The sequence below is a fragment of the Manihot esculenta genome, chromosome 11 (assembly GCF_001659605.2).
Source record: "Manihot esculenta cultivar AM560-2 chromosome 11, M.esculenta_v8, whole genome shotgun sequence".
NCBI classification, from domain to species: Eukaryota; Viridiplantae; Streptophyta; class Magnoliopsida; order Malpighiales; family Euphorbiaceae; genus Manihot; species Manihot esculenta.
This window is the reverse complement of record NC_035171.2, coordinates 4,286,596-4,311,937: the sequence shown is the minus strand read 5'-3', so window position 1 is coordinate 4,311,937 and position 25,342 is coordinate 4,286,596. Positions and strand designations below refer to the sequence as shown.

At 31.0% G+C, this 25,342-nt stretch overlaps 2 protein-coding genes across 2 annotated transcripts in view; one reads left to right on the top strand and one right to left on the bottom strand.

The window, feature by feature from the left end:
* Positions 1-4,934: 4,934 nt before the first annotated feature.
* Positions 4,935-5,273, top strand: LOC110628396 (U3 small nucleolar RNA-associated protein 25-like). The gene has a single exon (XM_021775041.1). It carries the CDS (start codon positions 4,935-4,937, stop codon positions 5,271-5,273), a length of 339 nt encoding a protein of 112 aa, XP_021630733.1.
* Positions 5,274-12,614: 7,341 nt separating this feature from the next.
* LOC110627913 (tyrosine-protein kinase JAK2) overlaps positions 12,615-25,342 on the bottom strand; it is a 65,909-nt gene continuing 53,181 nt past the window's right edge. The window contains exons 9-20 of the mRNA XM_043962185.1: positions 17,254-17,333; positions 16,807-16,939; positions 16,498-16,653; positions 16,336-16,414; positions 15,010-15,354; positions 14,835-14,918; positions 14,644-14,714; positions 14,001-14,080; positions 13,669-13,801; positions 13,362-13,517; positions 13,217-13,280; positions 12,615-12,796 (exon numbers count right to left, since the gene is read on the bottom strand). Of these exons, the coding sequence (XP_043818120.1) occupies positions 12,744-12,796; positions 13,217-13,280; positions 13,362-13,517; positions 13,669-13,801; positions 14,001-14,080; positions 14,644-14,714; positions 14,835-14,918; positions 15,010-15,354; positions 16,336-16,414; positions 16,498-16,653; positions 16,807-16,939; positions 17,254-17,333 (1,434 nt within the window). The 3' untranslated portion in view covers positions 12,615-12,743. The remainder of the gene's footprint in view (positions 12,797-13,216; positions 13,281-13,361; positions 13,518-13,668; positions 13,802-14,000; positions 14,081-14,643; positions 14,715-14,834; positions 14,919-15,009; positions 15,355-16,335; positions 16,415-16,497; positions 16,654-16,806; positions 16,940-17,253; positions 17,334-25,342) is intronic.

The window sequence follows — 25,342 nt, the reverse complement described above, 5'->3', positions numbered from 1 at the left end:
TGTATCTTTTTGTATATAATATTAAAATATAAATATGTAAATATATATTTAACCTATATGTTTTACATGTGCATAATATTTTTTTAATAAAAAAATATCTCATTTAATTTTGATAGCATGACGAAAATTAGGATAATTAGTATTCGATTTAAATCGAAAAAATCGATCGAATTGAATTAATTTAAGATTTTAGTTTAATTTTTTATTCATTTTAATTCGATTTAATTTTTATTTTTAAAATTTTCAATTATTTCGATTTGATTTTATTTTAATTAAAAAAAATCTAAAAAATCGAATCGAATCCATTAATAATAATATATTATTTTTAATAATATAAAGATATTATATTATATTAAAATTAAAATATTTCAATTAAATTTTAAAATATTAAAAATAGAATGTAAAAAATAAAAAATTTATTAAAAATTTAAATTCATCAAATCGAATCGAATCAAATTAAATCAGATTAATTTAATTTAATTTAATTTTTAATTAAAATTAATTCAATTTAATTTTTATAAATTTTTAATTTTTAATTTATTTAATTTAATTTAATTTAAAATCAAATCGATCAAATAAACACCTAATCTAAACGTTTCAAAGTAGGGAGTATTAAAAAAATACAAATTACGCAGAGTCGGTGCAATAGTAAGATTACTATATTGTTAGTTTCTGAACAGTACCCAGGCTGTCAATGAAGGCGGCATTAATTAAGAAGGTTGAATTATTAATTAATCCATTTGTGGGGGCCAATCAGCTTTCAGATTGGTCAGTGTATTATAAAATAGGACGTACCAAATTAATTAACTAATGATTTCTTATGTCCCACTTGCATATTAATAAATGAAGAAACTAAAAGGTTGTTAATTTGATCTTAGGGTCATTTTTAAAAAAGCATGGTCATTGTTTAATATTAGAATTAAATTAGAGAGGGTCATTTTAAAATCTTGGTCATTGTATATTATGGATAATAAGGAGAAATATGATAAGTTATTGGAATAAAAATATTAATAATAAGCTTGGTCATTTTAATATTGGAATTTAGAAGAGGGTCATTTTTAAAATTCTGGTCATATTTAACAAATATATTTTTATTATTAATATAATAAAATTCATATAAACTAATAAAAGAAGCTAACTCTGAGTTAATTTGTTTTATTAAAAATAAGTATTTCCCTTTAAAAATATTTTTCTCTGTTACTTGATTAGTGCCATAACCTATGGTTGGAGTTGAAATTATTGATTTTGACTTAAAGATTAAAATAATGTTAAATATACAATTACATCTCTATGTGATTTATTAGCATATTAAATTCTTAAATTATAATTAAAACACAATGAATATTTACATATAAAAAAATTATAATAATTTAAATATAAATTAACCATATTATCGATAGCTTATAAAACATATATGTAATCATACTGTAAATTTATTCATTTTGCTCTAATTTTTTATAAAATAGCAAAGCTACTCTCATTTATCAATAATATAGTTATTTTATATTTAATTGATTTTTTTATATAAATTTAGATGTTTAATGAATTACGTTTTAATTTAAGTGTTTATTAAATTTATTTTAAATATATAATATGAAAGTACAGGAATGTGTAATTTAGCCTTTAAAATATTCAAAATTAAATTACAAAATTCCCCTCACTATTGAACTTTAGTTCATTCTAATTTTTAATCAAATTTAATTTTTTTTTCTATTAACAATCTCAGTTTTATTTGGCAATCAATTTATATTATTTTTTTATATTACTTTAAATTTTTATAAAATAATAAAATTACTCTCATTTTACAAAAGGCAATCTTTTCATTTGAAAATTTTAATATATGGCCAACAACATATAATCTCGAGTATAATTGGATGGAAAGTTTTATATAAATAAATTTTAATATAATTATTTAATATTTAATTGGTATAATTTTTATAAATTGAGATATGCAATGAGTTAGTCTTAACTTAAGTGTTCAATGAATTTATTTTAAATATATAATGCAGGAATATAAATATATATTTAACAATTATAATAGTCAAAATTACATTATAAAATCCTTTTAATATCGAATTTTAGTTAATTTTAATTTTTTTCAAAATTTAATAATTTTTTTATTTTATGTAAAAAAAGTTTAGTTTTACTTGAAATTAAATTTTTAAAGATTGATTTTAGTTAATAGTTAATATAATTTTAATTCTGGAACGATCTTTGTACTTCCTAAATGGGATTAGTAATATGTTTTAATTGAAACTGGCTGGTGATATTAATTGTCAACCCAACAACTTATATGACAAAAATGATTATCGGTTAGGATTAATCCAATGAATTCATATTTTAATGCAAAAGTTAATTTCAAACAAATTAAATTTCTAATTATAATTAACATTTCAACTAAATACAACTTTGTTGAATTCCATCGTTAATTTGAAATAGATAATTCCAGCTTATCTTCCTAATAGCCCTTTTTCTGTTTTCCTGTTGATGCGAATGAGATGGGCAGTAAAATTTAGAATGGTAATCAGATTTATATCGTGATGAGCAAACGGTAAAAATATTTTAGTTATAATTTTTATTATAAGTGTTAAAATTGCTATTAAAACCTTAATGGCCCTTCATCATGCTTAAAAACGCTATTTAGAATTTTAAAATGAGTTTTCAAATATTTTTGTCAATATTTTTTAAATTTTTAATTTTTATATACATCTATTTAAAGTAAATTTGATATTTTGTTAAATAATTTATTTTCTATTGATAGTTACAAAATTTTCTCTAAATCTATCTAAAATTTATTTTTAAAACGCTTTTACACTGTCAGATTACTAGTTTCATAAAAAAAATTTTAATCAATCTACTTAAATTTAATTTAAATAATTTTTAGACTCACTCTTAAATTGATTTAAAATAATTAATCTTTTGAACTAACTATTATAGATCTTTTAAATTCTTCTTTCCTACCAATGTGGAATTCCACGGATGTCGTGCTATTTAGTAAGATTAATATCTAAATATATAATTGAATAATTACCTGATATAAAAAAAAATAAAAAGATTTGAAAGAAAATAAAATATTAATTTAAAGAAAGATTTAAAATAAACAGACATATTTGTAGACTGAGTGGCTGTTCTCCTGTAACCTCTCAAGCCGACCTCCTCAAATTCTGCAGCAGATCTTGCCGAGCTCCGACCTCCTGTAATTTCTGCAGTAAATCTTGTCGAGCTCCGACCTCCTGTAATTTCTGCACCAGATCTTGCCGAGCTCCGACCTCCTGCAGTTCTGCAAGCAGATCTTGTTGAGCTCCGACCTCCTGTAGTTCTGCAAGCGGATCTTGCAGAGCTCCGACCTCCTGTAGTTCTGCAAGCGGATCTTGCCAAGCTCTGACCTCCTGTAGTTCTGCAAGCGGTCAGTTTTGTGAGCCCTTCTCTTCTGTTCTTCCCACAATAGCGGACTGCCGACCTCCTGCAATTCTTCCAAACCAGCCTTACGAGAATATGGAAATTGTTTTGTACAGAGTGCACACTCTATTTATGAAAAATTAGCCGCTCACCTTATTTCGGCTTTTCATTCTTATTTATACTGAATCAAATCAACCATTACAAATTGAAAACAAAATTTATTCCGACCTTGAAGCCACATCCCGCAAGATTCGGGTTACAGAATACGTGGACAACTGACTCTTAACAAATTAAAACATGCAGGACACGTGGATACGTGTTTTATTACTAAAACAGAAAACAGAGCACGTGAGTACGTGCATAACAGAAAAATGGTGCGAACAAGCTTACTTCCATCATTTCTCCCCCGTAAGCTTGTTTTTCACATCTCCGATCCCGATCATCATGCTCAGCTCGTCGATCTTGTCCCGAGACAATGGCTTTGTCAGAATGTCAGCCAGTTGTTCTTCAGTCTTGACATATTCGACTTCGACTTCTCCTCTTTGAACACATTCCCGAATAAAATGAAACTTAATGTCTATATGCTTACTTCTGTTATGATAAACGAGATTCTTTGTGAGCTCGATTGCAGATTTATTGTCCACTCTTAACACGAACTTGTTTGTCTTCCAACCGATCAGCTCATGTAACAGTCTACTAATCTAGGTACCTTAACAAGTCCCTGTTGTTGCTGCAATATACTCGGCTTCACATGAAGATAAGGCTACGACTTACTGCTTCTGTGAAACCCATGTGACTGGGCTTTGGCCGAGAAAATAGAACACACCTGTCGTACTTTTCCGATCATCTACGTCTCCGGCCAAGTCACTATCGCTATAGCCTACCAGCTTGAACTCCTCCTCTTCAACTTTGTTGTAATTGCAGCCATGATGCAAAGTGCCTTTTACATAGTGTAATATCTGTTTTACGGCTGCTAGATGTTTCGTTGTTGGGGCTTCCATGAAACGACTTACCATCCCAACTGAGTATGCGAGATCGGGACGGGTATTCACCAAGGGATCACCGAAGATACCCTATTACAGTTGGGGGTAAAGAAATCAGCTAAAGAGGCATGGGATGCTCTCAAGGTTATGAACCTCGGTGCAGAGAGGGTCAAAGAAGTACGAGCACAAGCTCTTAGATGGGAGCTCGAAAGCATGAGAATGGAAAATGGTGAGTCAGTAGATGATTTCACCGGGAAAATCTCAACTGTTGTCAACAAGCTCCGAGCACTTGGAGAAGAGGTTAATGAAACGTATGTAGTAAAGAAGATGTTGCGATCAGTGTCCCCTAAGTATCTTCAGATTGCCTCAACCATAGAAGAATTTGGGAATCTGTCTGTAAAGACGATTGAAGAAGTAACCGGTTCTCTCAAAGCTCACGAGGAGAGGTTGCGGAGCTACGACTCCAGAATAGATGAACATGTGCTACTTACTAAAGGAGAGTGGAAAGCACGAGCTGAGTCCTCAAAAAACAATGAGAAGCAACCGTAGGACATGAGTAGAGGTCGAGGACGCGGAAATGGGCGTGGTAGAGGACGCGGCAGAGGTAGAGGAGGTGGTCGCGGCAGGGGTCGTGGCCCTCCTGGAACAGGTCGAGGTCAGGATGATGAAGGACAACACCGTCAGAAGTTCGACATTAAAAAGGTCAGGTGTTACAATTGCAATGAATATGGCCATTTTCAATCTGATTGCAAAGCTAAAAGAAAGGGAAAAAATGAGGCACATTTAGTGGAGCAATTCGAAGAGGAGTCGACGTTGTTGATGCTAGAAACCAGTGAGCTAATTCACATTGGTGAAGAGAAAGAAAAGGAGCTAATGCTGAATGAAGAATAGATGCATGGCTTTGAAGGTGTAGAAACAAAAGGAACCATGTGGTACTATGATACGGGAGCGAGCAACCATATGACCGGCAACAAGCAGGCCTTAACCGAACTCGATGAAACAATCAAAGGGAAAGTCAAGTTTGGTGATGGTTCCGTCGTCAAGGTAGAAGGCCGAGGCACTTTAGTGTTTCAGTGCAAGAATGGAGATCATTTTAAACTAACAAATGTGTACTACATTCCTCGATTAAGATCCAATATTATAAGCCTTGGTCAACTCGACGAATCAGGAGCAAAAGTGGTGGTGAATGGAGGAATTCTCAGAGTATATGACGCAAAGGACAGGTTGATAGCCAAAGTGCAGAGAGCTGAAAATCGTTTGTATACGATGAAGATGATACAAGCAAAATCGGAATGCCACTTGACAAGGTTGTCAGAAAAGTCTTGCTTATGGCATGCACGCTATGGGCACCTGAACTATCAAGCTTTACGCAAGCTTGCACAAGAAAGCATGGTGAAAGGAATGCCGGAGATAGAAACAGTGAAGGACGTTTGTGAACCTTGTGTGATCAGCAAGCAGCATCGCACAAGTTTTCCAAAAGCAGGAGAGTATCAAGCAACTAAACCTCTGGAACTCATGCATGGTGATCTGTGTGGGCCGATATCACCTACCACATGCGGCGGAAACAGGTATTTTCTTTTGCTTGTGGATGACTACAGTCATTATATGTGGATTGAAATGCTTAGAAGTAAAGATGAAGCTTTTAATGCTTTCAAGAAAGTGAAAGCTCAGATCAAAGTTCAGTCCAAATGTAAGCTCAAAATGTTTAGAACAAACAGAGGAGGTGAATTTGCGTCGAATGAGTTCGAGGAGTACTGCAAGTTACATGGCATCAAACGCCAGCTCACTGCACCTTACTCCCCACAACAAAACGGTGTAGTAGAACGGAGAAACCAAACCGTAGTGGAGATGATGAGGTGTCTATTAAATAGCTCTGGGGTGCCAGCTACATACTGGGGAGAAGCTGCACGTACTGCAATATACATATTGAATAGATCACCCATAAAAAGTGTCCAAGGCATGACTCCTTATCAAGCGTGGCATGGAAGACTCCCAAGTGTTCATCATATGCGTGTTTTTGGTTGCATTGCATATGCCAAGAACACAGCTCCTCACTTGAGAAAGTTAGATGATAGGAGCATGAAGCTGGTTTTATTGGGATATGAACCAGGATCCAAAGCATATCGATTATTGAATCCAAATTCTAACCGAATTGTGGTAAGTCGGGATGTTGTGTTTCAGGAAGAAGAGAAGTGGAAATGGCAAGGCCAGACAACATCAAACTCCACAACATAAGGACCACTTGTCATCACGTACAAAGAAGCACAAATACAAGAAGACAAAAACCTCCGAAGTCAGGAATTGACGCCAGCTTCCTTATCACCTATAGCTGGGTCAAGTCCAGAACATTCAGAGACAGGAGAAAAGCTTGGAGGGACCAAGGAGGTTAAGGACTCTTCAAGAGGTTTATGAAAACACAGTGGAGGTCGATCTAGACTATGGTCTTTACCTCATGTCGATTGAAGAACCAGCATCTTACCATGAAGCTGCCTGCAGTGAACATTGGCGACAAGTGATGATAGAAGAAATGGAGGCTATCCGGAGAAATGGAACATGGGAACTAGCAGAACTCCCAAAAGACCAGAGAGCCATTGGTCTGAAATGGATCTTCAAAATAAAGAAGAATCCGGAAGGAGAGATCATTAAGTATAAAGCGAGACTAGTTGCAAAGGGGTATGTGCAGAAACAAGGCATAGACTTTGAAGAAGTCTTTGCTCCCGTAGCCAGGCTGGAGACTATGAGAGTATTACTTGCTGTAGCCGCTCAAGAAGTGCATCATATGGATGTCAAATCCGCATTCTTAAATGGTGAGATAGAAGAAGAGGTTTATGTGACACAACCAGATGGATTCGTTGAACAAGGGAAAGAAGAAAAGGTTCTGAAGCTACGGAAGGCTCTATATGGTCTTAAACAGGCGCCTCGTGCGTGGAATACAAAGCTAGACAAATGTCAATGTGAACTAGGGCTTCAAAGATGTGTGATTGAACATGCAGTCTACAAGAAACACGAAGGAGATGGAGTGCAGATTGTGGGAGTGTACGTAGATGATCTGATAATCATGGGTTCAAAGCTGAAAGCAGTGGAGGATTTCAAAGCCAAGATGAGAGAGAACTTCGAGATGAGTGATCTTGGAAAACTAAGCTATTATCTGGGAATAGAAGTGAAGCAGAGGCCGTACAGTATCAATATTGAGAGATCATAACTAAACTTAAAGGTTAGCAAATTAGATATAAGATACTCACAAGTTCATGTAAATATTCCAGTGCATTTGCAGCCCCTTTGGCGATATCCATTCTCTTTTGCCAGTCCAAATCTTTATCACTTTCTACAAAACCATTTTTTAATATTAATTTTCATACCAGTTATGAAAATATACAGGAAGGATGAGACTCACCATGTAATTGAGAGCTCAAGGACTTGTTGCGAAAATATTTGAAAATAAATAATCTATTCGCCCCTTCAATGCAGTAACCAAGCAGTTCAATAAGATTTTTGTGGCGGACGCTGCTAACAATCATAATCTCATTCTCTAGATCTCCTTCCGACTGTAAATCTGAAAAATTTTTGAGTTTTTTTAATAGCAAAGGATTTACCATTTAGCGATCCTTTATAAACTTGTCCAAAACCACCCTCGCCGAGGAGATGATTATTAGAGAAATGATTAGTTGCGCTTGCTAGTTGTTGATATGAATATTGTCTCGGCCTAATACTTTTTCTACGATTCAGTTCAGGCGATGACCTAGATTTCCAGCGAGAAGCATCACAAGTTGCACAGTCGCTAGAGCTAGACTTATGCAATCACGATCACTACAATGAAAGTCGGGTAGCTAAAATACCTCGGACAGATGTTTCCTACAATATATATAGAGAAAGCTTACAAGTGTGAAAGATATTGAGGTTGAAGCCGTGTTGTGGAGATGAGCTAATTAGGTGATGACCATCTAATTAATTAATAATATCTATCCAATGAGATAAATGCATGTTGAATTATTGATTATTAAACCTTCTAAAATTAACGTTTTATAATATATATATAGACCAAGACCCATACGATAAAACTAAATAAAAAAAAAGACCTAGATTCAAGGCTTTTAAAATATCACAATAAAATAAGCTCCATAAATTTTTATTTATTTTTTTATTGTTTTAAAATTATTATTTATTTTTTAAAATTATAATAATATATAAATCGTATTTAATTTATTTTATTTTTAAAAAATTTTTAAAATATTTTTTAATATCTAATAAAATTTAATATATTTAATATGGATATAATTAAAAAATTATATTTTTTAATATATATAAAAATATAAAATGAATAAAAATGATAAAACGGATAGGTGTGTATAAATAATTTTAAATATTCAGAAAATTGTATATAATTTTGTATTCTCCAAATATTATGTTGTCCAAATATATAAATATGAAGTCAACTTGACAGATCAGATGAAGACTTACTACAATTGACCGAGTTTAAATTGCCTTAATATAAAGCTAATGCGAGAAATAAGAACAATTAAAATATAATTATATGACTATTGGATAAAAATTCCTTTTAAAAATTAGTATACAAAACATTGGCATTAAGCTCATCTGAGTAAATCTGAGAGGTCTAAGATTCATAGATCGAAAGAGTACTGGCAAATTGTTTCGGATGGAGTATTGGCACCAGCAAGTGAAGCACCAGCAAGTGGAGCAGCAGTGACTGAGGGGCAAAAAGTAGAAATTGAAGGACTAAAGTTGAAGGATCTTAAGGCGAAAAATTATTTATTTTAGGCAACCAATCATTCAATTTTAGAGACCATTTTATGTAAAGATACTTCCAAACAACTTTGGGACTCCATGAAAAAGAAATATCAAGGCTCCGCAAGAGTAAAGCACGCACAACTTCAGGTCTTGAGATGAGATTTTGAGACTCTACAGATGAAGGATAGTGAATCTATCTGAAGCTATTTTGCGAGAACTATGGAGATAAGCTATAAAACTGACGATGAAGAGGTAGAGGTAGAGGAAGAGGAAGAGTAAGAGGAAGAGGAAGAGGAAGGAGAGATCGTGGCAACAGAAATGAAAACACAAATTTCAAAACTGACGGTGATCAATCACACAAAGGGAAAGGATAGTTTCAGCACTTTGACAAATCCAAAATTGAATGCTACAGATGCCATAAATTTGGTCAATTTCGTTCAGAATGTCGTATCAAAATGTCAAATGACAGGGAAAATAGGGAGAAGTCAAACTTTGTGGAAAATCATGAAGCTTAAACTCTCTTAATGACTGTTCAAACTAATGAGACAATTAACTCTGGAGTTTGATACGTTGATACAGGATGTAGCAATCATATGTGTGGTCGTAAGTCTCTCTTTTCCCATTTAGATAAAACTTTTCATTCAACTGTGAGCTTTGGTGATAGTTCTAAAGTAAATGTGATGGGAAAAGGTGATATTGATATTAAAACTAAGAATGGTTTTATGGAGACCATTTCTAGTGTGTTTTATGTTCCTGATTTGAAAAGTAATTTACTTTGTTCTGGTCAATTGCAAGAGAAGGGCTATCTGATAATCATTAAAAAAAGAGCTTGTGAAATTTATGATCCTTCAAGAGAAGCTATTGTAATTATTTAAATGAGCTCAAACAGGTTGTTTCCATTGCAAATTCAGGTTGCCCAAACCCATTTGATGGCTGAAATGAAGAATCCATCTCGGCTTTGGCATTTCCGTTACGGCCACTTGAATTTCGGTGGATTAAGAACTCTCCAACAAAAGCATATGGCGAATGGTCTTCCTCAAATTACTAATCCATCTCGAGTTTATGAAGAGTGTGTGTTTGTAAACAACATTGCTCTCAATTTCCACAACGAAAATAATAGAGAGCGAAAGATTTTTTAAAGCTAGTCCATTCCGATATATGAGGTCCATTCAATTCAACTTCCAATGGGAGTAGCACATAGTTAATCACTTTCATTGATGATTTTTCCCGGAAGACTTGGATTTACTTTTTGCAGGATAAATCATAAGCTTTTTGTGCATTTAAAAGCTTCAAAGTGCATGTTGAAAATGAGTAAGAGAAGGCAGTTAAAACTTTCCGTACCAGTCATGGTGGAAAATATTGTTCAAAGGAATTTAAACAATTTTGTGATGAATAAAGCATTCGAAGGGAACTCACAGCTGCCTATTTGCCATAATAAAATGGCGTATTGGAAAGGAAAAATAGAACAATCTTTAATATGGTGAGAAGATTGCTAGCTAAAGGCAATGTTCCGAAGAACTTTTTCCCTAAGGCAGTTAATTGGAGAATCCATGTACTGAATAGAAGTCTAATATTTTCAATACAGAATATGACTTCGGAGGAAATATGGAGTGGAAGAAAACCAGCTGTTGATCATTGTTGAATTTTCAGTTGCATCAAATATGCATATATATCTGATGAGAAAAGGAAAAAGTTAGATGATAAGGATGAAAAATGTGTCTTTCTTAGCTTAAGTGAAGTCTCTAAAACTTATAAGTTATTAAATTCATACACTAAAAAGATTGTGATCAGTAGAGATGTGATTTTTTTTATAAAGAAAACACATAGAATTAGGCTAAAAATGAGTCACAACGTCTTCTTTGAAGAAATAGAGAACCAAAATGACAAACATGTACAACTTTCAAAATCTGACTTGCAATATCAAATTACTAGTGAAAGTTCACCGGAAATCCAACCTATTGAAAGAGGTCAGCCTCGTTCTACTAGGAAACCAACTTGGTTGACAAATTATATAAGTCGCAATATAATGTTTGATTGTTCTAAGATGGTTGAGTTTACTCGTTTTATTATTTTATCATCCGTGTTAAATTTATCTAATTTTACCTTTAATTTAATTTTTATGACTAAACTTATTAAATATTTAAACTATTGTGTTTCTTTTTTCTCTTATCACTGTTTTCTTCAAAATCTTATGATAAAAATTTTTTTTGGTAAATGACATGTATCTAATGGTCTATGCGTTTTGGATACATGGTTGCCTCAATAAATTGTTTGTTCTAGTGTAATCTCGAAAATAATTATTTTACACATATTTTTGATGAATAGATCCTATTTTTACAAATTAGCATAATGTTAAAAATTAAAAATATAATATCGATTTTGATGATTTAATTAATAATGAAATTTATTTGTATTGTTATTCAAAATAAATGCAAAAGAGTAATTAAACAATTTAATAACTTGGTGGGATACTTTGACTAAAAATTTTGATTTGGAATTTTATAAGAAAAATTGAGATCTTTTTATCCGTATTGCAACTTCGATACCACTTAACCATAAAAACTTTATTTTTTATTCTTTATCAATAAAATTAATAACTGTATAATTAAAATTTACTCAACATGTGGGTGTCAACTACTTTATCTAATAAAAAAAGTCTATTGAATAAAAGGTGTAAAAATTTATAACTTTTCATATTTATATTCTAATTTTAAAATTTTGTACAATAAAATTAATCTTTTCACATTTATCTTAATTTTACCTATTAATCTCAATCAATTTTGATAAAAAAATTTTTAGTTTATATGTCATGTCACATATTTTTGAAAGGTCTATTGAATAAAAAATTTAAATATTTATATTAATTCATATTTATATCTAAAATTTTAAATTTTAAATCATAAAATTAATTTTTTTTTCAATTTATCACTATTATAATTAGAAGAATTAAATTAATTTAAAAAAATTAACAGTAAAATATAATATAATTCCTAAAATTTTATTTAATTAATAGCACAAATCCCTAAAATTTTTGGTAATCTGTTTAACACCGAAAAAATAAACATCAGATTTATCAAAATATTTTTTCAATTTCAAATCTTCATAACTACAATTAAATTAGCACAATTAAAATTTGTATTAAATTTTTTAAAAAAAAACTAATATCTTCAAATAAGGAGTCCTAATACAGGTGTGACATTTAAAAATAGATTGTATTATTCACTAATGGTTTATTATTGGATTATCAATGGAAAAAAAATCTTTTGAAATTCATACAATAATGTTTGATGATGAAATTAAATAAAAGAGGATTATTTTTTTAAATTTGCTCATATTTAATATAAAGAATAATGTAATAAGTTATCAATTAAAGAAAATAATAAAAAGAGAAAGATTTAAAATGATAAAGGATAATTCTGGTCTATTAAAAATAAGATGAGAAAGGTTTAAGGTTTTTATTAAATGTAACATATTCATCTTCTCCTAAAGGAAATGGGTATGGGAAAACAATCCATCTTATCAAATGAAGTTTCTGGAATGATGTTGGAGGAACCATAACTTGTTGCTTCTGTTGGTCGTCGACTGTCATGTCCACGATCTCGTGTACCATAATTATTAGTTTCTTGAATGATAAAAGGCTTGAGGCTTGGTTTGGGCTCGTCTGCTTCCTAAAAAAAAAAAAAACAGTGCAGCTCTATAATTCAATAATTGACAAAATTAACGATTAAGAAATTATGTATAATATTCAAAAAAGAAATTATGTATGAACTTTTAGATTTATGCTTTAAAGCTTTAAGCTAAAATATTCATCATAGTTTTTACAGTTTGTTTGAATAATTATAAAATAAAAAATATATTTCATTAATATGTTATCAATTTTGACTAAAAAACTGATTTATTCTACATTTCAAATTAAAAAAAAAAAATAGTTATACAGTTGAAAATCAACATTTGTTTCTAATGTTAAGACATGATAGAAATTAAATTTAAAATTATTCGAGGCATCAATTAGATCAAGGTTTAGTATGAATATGCATATAATTTATAATAAATTAACATAAAATAATATGGACCTTTATATATCGTACCCCATTCCAATTTGTGATCGTATAATTCTTCCGGAGACGATTTTCCTTCAAGAACTAGACATATCTACATGACATAACAATAAAATAATTACAAGTTTTGAGATAATATATATAATTTTGAGATTAATTATGTAAAAAATTTTACCTTTTTCATTGTTGGACGAGAGTTTGGAGGTTGATTTAGACAAGAATTAACGCAGGAAACTATTCGATACATTTGTTCATGGTCAAAGGATTGTAAATTGGAATCTATAAAATTTGTATATTTTCCTTCCAAAGCCTTTTTAATTAGAGGATTTGCCTACAAAATATTAATTAAAAAATTATTTATTAATGAATCATAAATGCATTGGATTGAAATCTAAATAACTATTGAGATCTAAATTCAAAACTTTATAAATAGTAAATAGAATTTTTATATCATAGCTTTATTAAAGCAAATAGAGCCATACCCAAGTAATAATGTCAATGCCATTGTATATAGGTTTTCTTCCGGTAATCAATTCTAAAAGTATAACTCCAAAAGAATAAATATCAGATTTATCGGAATACTTCCTCAATTTTGTTGTCAGCGGATCTTCGTAACTGCAATAGAATTTGTTAAGATTATTAATATTATCAAATTAAGGATTACTTATATTTTTTTATGTGTTATTTTATTTATTTTATTTATTTTAATATTTATTTTATTTTAAATTATTCTAAGAGAAGATAATAATAGCATTTGAAAAAATAGAAAATAATATCAATGCAATTAAATGATAGAAAGAAAATTATATCTTACACATGGGTTCCCATAACTGATGATATGGATATGTGAGTAGCACCGTTGGTAAAAAATTGAGCAAGTCCAAAATCTGTTATCTAAATAAATAATTTAAGTTAATTTATTATGCCATTTATATACATATCTTAATTTAAAATTAAAGTTATTTTTCACACTTAGTTCTATGAATATACTTTTACTTTTTTTTATTTGATAAATTACACAATTTTCTGTACTTCAATAAAGTTGATTAAGAAAATATTAAATCTTTAAAAAAAGACAAAAAAGACCTTGATTTATTAATTTTTTTTATAAGCAATCAATTTTATTAAAAAAGCCAAAAATATATGGCCAAACCAAAAAAGAATTAGAACCAGATTTATTAATTAATTACAAAAATCAAATTATATAATTAAGGAGTTCACATAATTACAATAATAGGTTTATTCTGGTGATAAGTGTATCCGATTAGATCCGAGAGATCTCAGATTCTGCTTCTCCAATCTCCAATTTCCAATTCAAAAAAAAAGTTCACATAATTTTTCAATATTATTCAAAAATAAAATTTCGGTATTCAGTGATTAAGGTTTTACTATACATGATTATATAAATAAAATATTTATTTATTATAAAATTACTTTACCTTATAAAATTACTTTACCTTAGGTTCAAAATCTTGATCAAGAAGAATATTATTTGGTTTGATATCTAAATGAATAATTTTAGAATTACCTGAAAAAATATAAAATGTAAATCAGAGAAAAAAAATTATCAATATAAATAAAAATAAATAAATTCACACTCAAAAGCTAAAGTCCTGCCAAGTAAGAATATGTAGTAGTATATACTCACAGTGTTCATGTAAATATTCCAATCCTTTTGCAGAACCTGTGGCGATCTTCATTCTTTTTTCCCAGTCCAAAACATTCCCATTTCCTACAATACCATTTGTAATTTTAAGATTTATCATGTCATATTGATTATTTATACGAATATAAAAGTAAAAGAAAGGATATATAGGACTCACCATGTAATTTAGATCTCAAGGACCCATTTGGAAAATACTTTAAAATAAGCAATCTATTGGTTCCATCAATGCAGTAACCAACCAATTCAACGAGGTTTGTGTGACTGACGCTTTTGACGACCATAATCTCCCTCTCCAAATCTTTTTCGCATTGTACATCCGGAAAATCAAGTTTCTTAATAGCACGGATCTCACCATCTAAGGATGCCTTAAAAACATGACCAAAACTACCTCGACCAATTAGGTTATTGAGCGAGAAATGACCTGTTGCCCTTATTAGTTCACCGTATGAATATGACTTTGGCCCAATAGTCTTCTCAGGAGATGAGCCAAATTCATTCTGATCTGTGCTTAGTGACAATCAATAAACAATATGCCTCAATTAGTTAGGTGAAATGAAATCTCCATGAAACTATTACTATTTGGTTTTTGAATGAGAAATCATCGGTTGCCATTGTTAGTTCATCATATGAATATTGTTTTATCCCAAAACCCTTATGATGATTCGGTTCTGTGATTAGTGACCAAACAATAAACAACGTGCCTCAATTAGTTAGATGAAATGAAATTTCAATATGAGAAATGAAATTATAATCATTTTGTGATTGTAAATAACATGGCAATTTCATTAGCCTTTAATGAAAAATCTAATATCAGAATTAATTCAAACGAATATAAAAGTATTTAATTGACGAAGTATAAAAGCAAGAAAGAGTAAGATGTGATTGTAAAAATAGAAAAAAGATAGGAATTTTTTTATCATTAACCCTTCATTTAATTTTAAGAAATAGTAAATAAAATACGTTTTTAATTTTGCACCCTTCATATAAGGCAACAAAGGAGGTTTCAGTTCATAAATGATTTTTCTTTATTGTTTCATGATTAAAATTAATTAATAAGAAATCATAACCCTATAAGTAATTCTATTCTTCTAATTCAAATAAAATTATATGTTTAATCTTGAAACTATTCAATCCTATAAATATTAACTATGTTATTTAATTCAATAATTGACAAAATTAATGATTAAGGAATTATGTATGACTTTGAGGTAAAATTTTCATCATTTTTTTTACAGTTTGTTTGAATAATTAGAAGATAAAAATTATATTTCATTAATATGATAACAATTTTGACTAAAAAACTAATTTATTCTACATTTCAAATTAAAAAAATTAATATTTATGCAGTTGAAAATCCACATTTGTTTCTAATTTTAAGATAAGACACAAATTAAATGAAAAATAATTTAGGCATCAATTTGATCTAAGTTTTAGTATAAATATGCATATAATTTCTAATAAATTAACATAAAAGGATATAGACCTCTATGTATGATGCTCTTTCGCAATTTATGATCGTATAATTCTTCCGGGAGTGATATTCCTTCAAGAACTAGACGTATCTGCATGACATAACAATAAAATGATTACAAGGTTTGAGATAATATATATATGGTTTTGGGATTAGTTATGTGAAAAATTTTACCTTTTTCATTGTTGGCCGAGAGTTTGGAGGTTGATTTAGACAAGAATTAACACAAGAAACCATTCGATAAATTTGTTCATGGTCAAAGGATTGTAAATTGGAATCTATAAAATTTGTATATCTGCCCTCCAAAGCCTTTTTAATTAGAGGTTTTGCCTACAAAATATTAATTAAAAAATTATTTATTAATGAATCATAAATGCATTGGATTGAAATCTAAATAACTCCAATTGAGATCTAAATTCAAAACTTTATAAATGGTAATAGAATTTTTATATCATAGTTTTATTAAAGCAAACAGAGTTATACCCAAGTAACAATGTCAGTGCCATTGTCTATAGGTCTTCTTCCAGTAATCAGTTCTAAAAGTGTAACTCCAAAAGAATAAATATCAGATTTATCAGAATATTTTCCAAGTTTTGTTGTCAGTGGATCTTCGTAACTGCAATAGAATTTGTTAAGATTAAGATTACTTTTATTTTTTTGAACTGAGAATTGGAGATTTGAAAAGTAGAACCTGAGATCTCTCATATTTACTCAGATGCACTTACCACCAGACTAAGTTTGTGAGTGCGTTAAGATTAAGATTACTAATACTATGAAATTGAGGAGCACTTATATTTTTTTATGTGTTGTTTTATTTATTTCAATATTTATTTTATTTTAAACTATTTTAAGAGAAGATAATAATAGCATTTGAAAAAATAGAAAATAATATCAATGCAATTAAATGATAGAAAGAAAATTATATCTTACACATGGGTTCCCATAACTGATGATTTGGATATGTGAGTAGCACCGTCGGTAAAAAATTGAGCAAGTCCAAAATCTGTTATCTAAACAAATTATTTAAGTTAATTAATAAATTTATTATGCCATTTATATATATATATTAATTAAATTATATAATTAATGATTCACATAAATGTTGTTCAAAAATAAAATTTCAATGATCAAGGTTCCGCTATATATACATATGTGATGACATTACTAAAATGTTTTCTTATTATAAAATTATCTTACCTTAGGTTCAAAATCTTCTTCAAGAAGAATATTATCTGGTTTAATATCTAAATGAATAATTTTAAATTTACCTGAAAAAAATATAAAAAAATATGAAACTGTGAGAAAAAATAAAAAAAGAATATGAAACTCTGAGAAAAAAATAAGTTATCAACATAAATAAAAATAAATAAATAAATTTACACTCAAAAGCTAAAATATTGCCATATAAGAATATGTAGTAGTATATACTCACAATTTTCATGTAAATATTCTAATCCTCTTGCAGAACCTATAGCGATCTTCATTCTTATTTTCCAGTCCAAAACATTATCACTTCCTGTAATACCATTTATAATTTATAAGATTAATTATGTCATATTGATTAGTTATACGAACATAAAAGTAAAAGAAAGAATATGGGACTCACCATGTAATTTAGATCTCAAGGACCCATTTGGAAAATACTTTAAGATGAGCAATCTATTGGCTCCATCAATGCAGTAACCAACCAGTTCAACGAGGTTTTTGTGACTGAGGCTTTGGACGATCATAATCTCCTTCTCTAAACCTCCTTCGGATTGTACATCCAAAAAATCAAGTCTCTTGATAGCACGGATCTCACCATCTAAGGATGCCTTAAAAACATGACCAAAACCACCTCGACCAATTAGATTATTGAGCGAGAAATGACCAGTTACCAGTGCTAGTTCACCGTATGAATATGACTTTGGCCCAATAGTCTTCTCAGGAAATGAGCCAGATTCATTCTGATCTGTGCTTAGTGACAGTCAATAACAACATGCCTCAATTAGTTAGATGAAATGAAATCTCCATGGAACTATTACTATTTGGTACAACAGTTTCAGCTAAAAACAATTAATACCTCTAGTTTCCATTCCGCGATCTGCCCCGTTCATCCCCAAGCGAGAGGCAATCAGAAGTTGCAGACTTACGCAACCACGACCATAAGTTTGTTGCGTATATATATATATATATATAGAATACAGTTTCTGTAGAGTGTGAATGTGAATGGTCAGAGACAGAGAGGGAGATGTAGGAATGATGAAGGAAGACAGTAGGTAACTTCAGCGTTAGGACCGTCGTTTTCTTTTTTTTTTTTTTTTTTTTTTTTTTATAAAAAAATAACGTTGAGCGTAGAATTCGCAGCATGTGGCCTCCAGTTAATGTCATTTTGTGTAATGCATATTATAAATTTATTAATGAGTTTCTCTTTATTCTAAGTTTCAATGAGTTTTTTTTTTTTTTTTCAAATTCTTTTGATTGTGGTCTTTTATTATCTCAGAAAAAAAATCACATAAAATCCACTTAATTCAATTTACAGTTAGGCTAATCAGGTTTATCTGTACCTAAATAGTTTTTTAATTAGTGATAAATAGACGTGGGCTCATGGGTGCCATTAATGATTTATATCTGAGAGAGATTTGAACTCAATGACTTATAAAAATAACAAGTTATTTATTGTTTATTAAGACATAAGGTTAACGTGATTTCCATCTAGACGTATGAATGGATGTACTTATGTTAATAACTCTATCAATGAACAATCATGGGCTTTGAATTTAATTAGTATTAACATTTTTTTCCGAAGTCAACGATCTGGATGGTCTAATATCTAATTCATATGATTATGGTTTTTTAATTATTCATTCTTTAATTTAGATAAATTAATAAAGAGAACTAACTAGGAATTGAAAGAACCTGTAACATTAAACTTTCTAAATGAGGCGATGATTTCTCAGTCTATGGTCTAGTTGTATTAATAGAAGATAGGAGTGTAAACGAACAGAGTCGAGTCGAGTCGAGTTTTTAAGAACTCAAATTTGGTTCGTTAAATTTTTTTTAAATTCGAACTGAATTCGAGTTTTACTTATTTCGAACTCGAGTTAAGTATTAAGAAGTTCAAACTTGTCTCGTTTAGCAAAGAGCATTTTTTCGATTCATGCACGATTTAAAAAATAATTATCAGTTCATGCAGAATCCGAAAATATTTTCGGATCCTGTGTGTCAACGGAGCGTGTTCGACAGTCATACTGTCGAACACGCTAGTTCGACACTCATAGTGTCGAACAATGGGGAGTTCGACATCATGCGTGTCGAATTGCCATGTGGCGTGTCTGATGTGGTGTGTTCGACATTCAAAGTGCCGAACAGCCTATAAAGTGGACATGTCCTTGCATGCATGACATGTCTCATGCATGCAAAGGGTGCCTTACATGCATGACATGTGTCATGCATGCAAGGCACTTTTCAGGAGACCCATGTGGTACTGTGCATGCAAGTCACTTTGAATGTCGAATGGGACGCTGTGCATGCAGGTCATTTTGGGTGGAGTGCCTGCATGCATGAAACATGTTATGCATAAGGGGTGCCTTGCATGCATGACATGTGTTCATGCATGCAAGCCACTGTCTGGGTAAAGGAGACCCACGCACAGCTACGCGGGGAGGAGACTTTAAGTCTCCTTCCATACACCATCTTTCTGCTTTCATCTCCTCATTCTCTATTTTATCTCTCAAATTTTTTCTTCTCAGCATTTTCTTCTTCAAAATTTTTTAGTATTTTTTTTTCCAAATTTCTTCAGCAATTTCTTCTCCGTTTCCAGCTCCTTCCTCAACAGATTTCCTTCTTCACCTTTCAACATTTCCATTATCATCAGGTTCTTTTTTTACTTAAATTTATTTTTAAATATAGATATTTTTTTATATATAAAAATAAAATTATAAAATATAATTTTATATATAAATATAATTTTAATTATTATATGTATTAAAAATTTAAGTATAATATTTTTTATTTTTAAAATTTAATTATGTAAATACTAAATGGTAATAATAATTATTTTTCAAATTTCTGTTCATGCCACTGGACCGGCCAGGGGGCAGTGAACAGTTTGTTCGACACCATGGGTGCCGAAGAAGCTGATGAACTGGCAGTTCGACACTCATGGTGTCGAACTCCCCATTGTTCGACACTATGAGTGTCGAACTAGCGTGTTCGACAGTATGACTGTCGAACACGCTCCGTTGACACACAGAATCCGAAAATATTTTCGGATTCTACATGAACTGATAATTATTTTTTAAATTGTGCATGAATCGAAAAAATGCTCTTTAGCAAACGAGTTTAGACGAGTCGAGTTTTTATCGAGTTGAATCGAACTTTTATCGAGTTTAGTATTGAATAGTTCACTAGTTGTTCAATTTATTTACATATGTAATGAGTTTTAATTTAAAACGAATAAGTTTAAAACTAAAATAATTTTAGTTAAATAAGTATATTCACAAATTAACTCGTAAACTTATAATGATAAACTTTTAAATTTTAATGATTCAAATATATGTAAGTTTGAAAGTGTAACTAAATTATATAGAGCTGAATTTTATAAAATTTAAGTTTGACTAATGAAAGTATATACAGGATTTGAGTTTATTTCTCTTATGATAATAATTTCAGCTTACTTAATGAGACTGTTCACGACTCTATTCCCGAGCCTGCTCATTAACTCAGAAACGAGCCGAACTCACGAGTTTTAACGAGTCGAATACTATGGAACTCAAATTTGGCTTGTTTACCAAACGAGCCTAAAAATTAAGATTGAATTTGACTCATTTAGAAATCGAGTGATGAGTTGCAAAAACTTACAATTTTTTCCCCATTTAATTCCTTGATTTTACTCTAATTTTGATATAAATATTTAATTTTAATTGAAATTTGATTTTGGACAGGTTTATGAGCAGAAGTTGAGAAAAGGAAGAAAAAAGGCTGAATTAAAGGATTTTTTATACTGGGAGGCTACAACCTTGATCAAACCTGTAACCCGTGGCGATGAATAAATAAGATAGATTTTGCCATCTAAGCAAGGATAAGATCAGTTTCAAGTGGAGTCAAATTGAATCAAACTTAATCAAATGAGGATAAAGATCATATTAGGATAGAGATAAGATAGGAATAATAGATTTTATTTTAAATTTTATCTTTTTGTGCCTATATAAAGGCTCCCAGCATTCAACCTGGAGAATTATATTCTACTTCTCATTCTCATTTCCTCTCTTGCTGCCCCCCACTCTCTTCTTCATTTTTTTTTCTTCTTTTGTTTAGTTGTTATAATTTTATTATGAACATGAGTAGCTAAACAATTATTTTTCAGTTGAAAGTTAAATTAAATTGAGGTTTGTTCAAGTTGTGAAGTTATACATTTTAATTCTCTTTATCTTATTTCTATTTTCTATTAATTTCTGAATTCGAAAAATATCATCCCCATTGTTGTTTTCTTGAGAATTCAAGGGGCCCAAAGATAACATATTACTAATTAATCTAATTAAATCCGTAATTGTTTAATTGGGTTAATAATAAGTAGCAATTAATATATTAGTTTATATTAAGAAATTAGTAGATTTGATTTAAATAAAATGCGTGTTTTTATTGATCAAGTTTGAGTTTTTCTCTCTTAATGCAGTTGACTAATTAAATCTACACGCGTATTGGGGTTGTTAGTTAACTAAGAATTAATTTAAGCACGAAGCGGATTAATTTATTCATAAAGAAGAATTGGTGAGATTCGCGTGTTTGACCACCATAACCAAACAATAGATAATAATATGAAATATATTTTTTATAACCAATGATCAACTGTAAAATACCTCAATTTGATTACCTTCAGCCGAAAGTTTTAATTAATTTTTTGTTTCTTCAATTTCAATTGCATTATTTATTTTTTTTTTAAGTTTATTTTTATTGGTTTGCCCAAGGCAAAACTACTTTCATAAAAAAACTCTCATTCTTCCCACTTTTTGCATTAAACTACTATTCTTTTTCAAATTGGTCATCTAAATTAAACAGGATTAAGGTCTCTGTGGGATCGATACTCACTTACCCTATCTACAAGTTCTTATCTATCAAGAAAAGGGTAAATTTTAAATTGATGGATTCGGCACCCGTCAAATTTTTGCGCCGTTGCCGGGGATCACTAACAATTTATTTTTGTTTTTATGACCAGATCTGAGAATAGTAGGATTTAGTTTGATTCAGAAATTGAGAAGACTGCAAAAAGGTTGAGGAAAACAACCAAGTTGCAAAAACAGGCCAATTTGGGAGCCTCTCAACCATCTCCCCGATCTCTTTTGCGCACCGAAGAGACCTCATCTTCAACACCAACTGAGCCTCCATGTCCGCAGCTGCTGCCGCTGAAGAGCAATCCCTTTGCATCACATACTCAGTACTGAATGCACCCTTGGAATTACGAACAGGTATGATTCATATGTTACCAAAATTCCAAGGCTTGAAGAATGAAGACCCTCATCGTCATCTAAAGGAGTTTTATGTGGTTTGTTCAAGTATGAGACCATAAGGTATAACTGATGAACAAATAAGGTTAGTAGTTTTCCCTTTCACTTTAATTGAATCTGCTAAGGATTGGCTCTACTATTTGCCCCCAGGTTCAATCACCACTTGGGTGCAAATTAGAGACTTATTCTTAGAAAGATTTTTCTCAGCGACCAAAACATCGTCAATAAGAAAGGATATAAGTGGAATTAAACAAAGAAAAAATGAAACTTTACATGAATATTGGGAAAGGTATAAGAAATTAATTGCAAGTTGTCCAAAACATGGAATCACTCCAAAACAGCTTAACCTTCATTTCTACGAAGGACTTTTGCCATTAGAACGAAGGATGATTGATGCTGCTAGTGGAGGTGCCATTTTAGAAATGGAACCTGAAGAAGGCAAAATCTTAATCTCAAAAATGGTCGCCAATTCTAGACAATATGGCCAAGAAGAGGACATTTCAAGAAATGCCAATGAAGTAAGTATTACATCTTTAGATTCTAAAATCTCACAACTAACAGCTTCAATTCAACAATTGGCTGCAGGGAACAATGCACGAACTTGTGGTATTTGCAAACAATCTGACCATCCCACAGATTTGTGTCATATCCTTCAAGAAGGAGAGCAACAGGTAAACGCCATTGGAGGATTCAATGGACAACAATTCAATGGACAATAAAGGAAGTATGACCCATTTTCAAGTACCTACAATCCGGGGTGGAGAGATCATCCAAACCTTAGCTATAGGAATAGACAACAGAACTTCCAGCCAAGAGCAAATTATCAAGCTGCAAAATCAGGTATGTCTCTAGAAGACATTGTTCAATCCCTTGCTAATAGCACTCTTGCTTTTCAACAGGAAACAAAATCGAGCATACAGAATTTGGAGAATCAAATGAGCCAACTTGCTACGTCAGTGAACAAACTAGAATCTCAAGAAAAACTACCCTCTCAAACCATACCAAATCCAAAACAGAACGTAAGCGCAATTACACTGCGAAGTGGGAAGGAGTTAGAGTCTGCCAGCCTGAAGAAGCTTGCCCAAGGTAGTAAGGCAGACCAGAAGACAGAAACAGAAATAGAGATTCTAGAAGAGACACAACCCCAGAAATCTGAGGAAGAACAATCCCCAATGCAGGTAATACGTCCACCTTTTCCCAAAAGATTTGCTCAATCAAAAAGAGAAAAGGAAGAGAAAGAGATCTTGGAGATTTTTCGCAAAGTCCAGGTAAACATACTCCTTCTTGAAACCATAAAGCAAATACTTAGGTACGTGAAATTTTTAAAAGACCTTTGCACTAATAAAAGAAAATTGTATGGGTACGAAAAGATTAAAGTAAGGGAGAATGTATCAGCTGTACTCCAAAGAAAAATTGCACAAAAATGTAAAGACAAAGGCATGTTTACGATATCATGTAAAGTTGAAAACCTTGAAATCAAGAAGGCAATGTGTGATTTAGGAGATTCTATAAATGTTATGCCCCTGTCAGTTTATTTGTCTTTGGATGCAGGTCCTTTGAAACAAATAGGAGTCACACTCCAACTCGCCGATAGATCAATAGTTTATCCTAAGGGCGTGTTGGAAGATGTTTTGGTCCAAGTGGGAGTGGACTTCTTTGTCTTGGATATGGAAGATGACAGTTCATCCAACTCTACAGATTTATTGCTAGGAAGACCATTTCTTAGCACAGCTAGAACGAAGATTGACGTGAATGAAGGCAAGCTTTCAATGGAGTTTGATGGAGAAGAGGTAAAGTTTAATGTCTATGATGCAATAAAGTATTATGATGATAAATTTTCTCTTTGCAGTATAGATGCAGTTGATCCTCTCGCTCAAGAAGCCTTTGAACTAAGCAAGAAAAACAAGTTGGAGGTAGTTTTAACCGAAAACTTGACAATGGGCTGCCTTGACAATAGCACATCACAATTCAGTGAAGAAATCATAGAAATAATTCACTCATTGGACACTTTGAACCATAAGGCACCAGAACTTAAGTTAAAATTACTTCCAGCTCATTTGAAATATGTATTTTTGGAAAGTAATAATACATTTTCAATCATAATCTCCTCCAAGTTGAATCCTTTAAAAGCAATAAAGTTAATTTGGGTATTGAATGGATATGAAGAGGGAAGTGGATGAAACATAACATGCCACTGTCCAGCCTAGGACAATAAACAAGGGCGCTCCTTGGGAGGCAACCTAAGGTTATAGACTTGCCCAAACCTGTAGAGTCACAATTAAGTTTTCCTTTTAATTTTTAGTTTTAAATTAATTTATTTGTTATTTTTGGAGCAGATTGGATCTTCTAGGCAATTCGGGACTTTAGCGAACTTTTTTGAAGGTAAGTTATTATTTTTAAAATTGCTCCCGAAGGAAGGTAAGTTCTGTTCTACTTTTATTTTTTCTATTTTTTTTATTAAATAAAAATAAAAATAAATAAATAAAATAAAAACCTAATTCTTTCTCTCTCCCATGATCTTCATCTTCTATCTT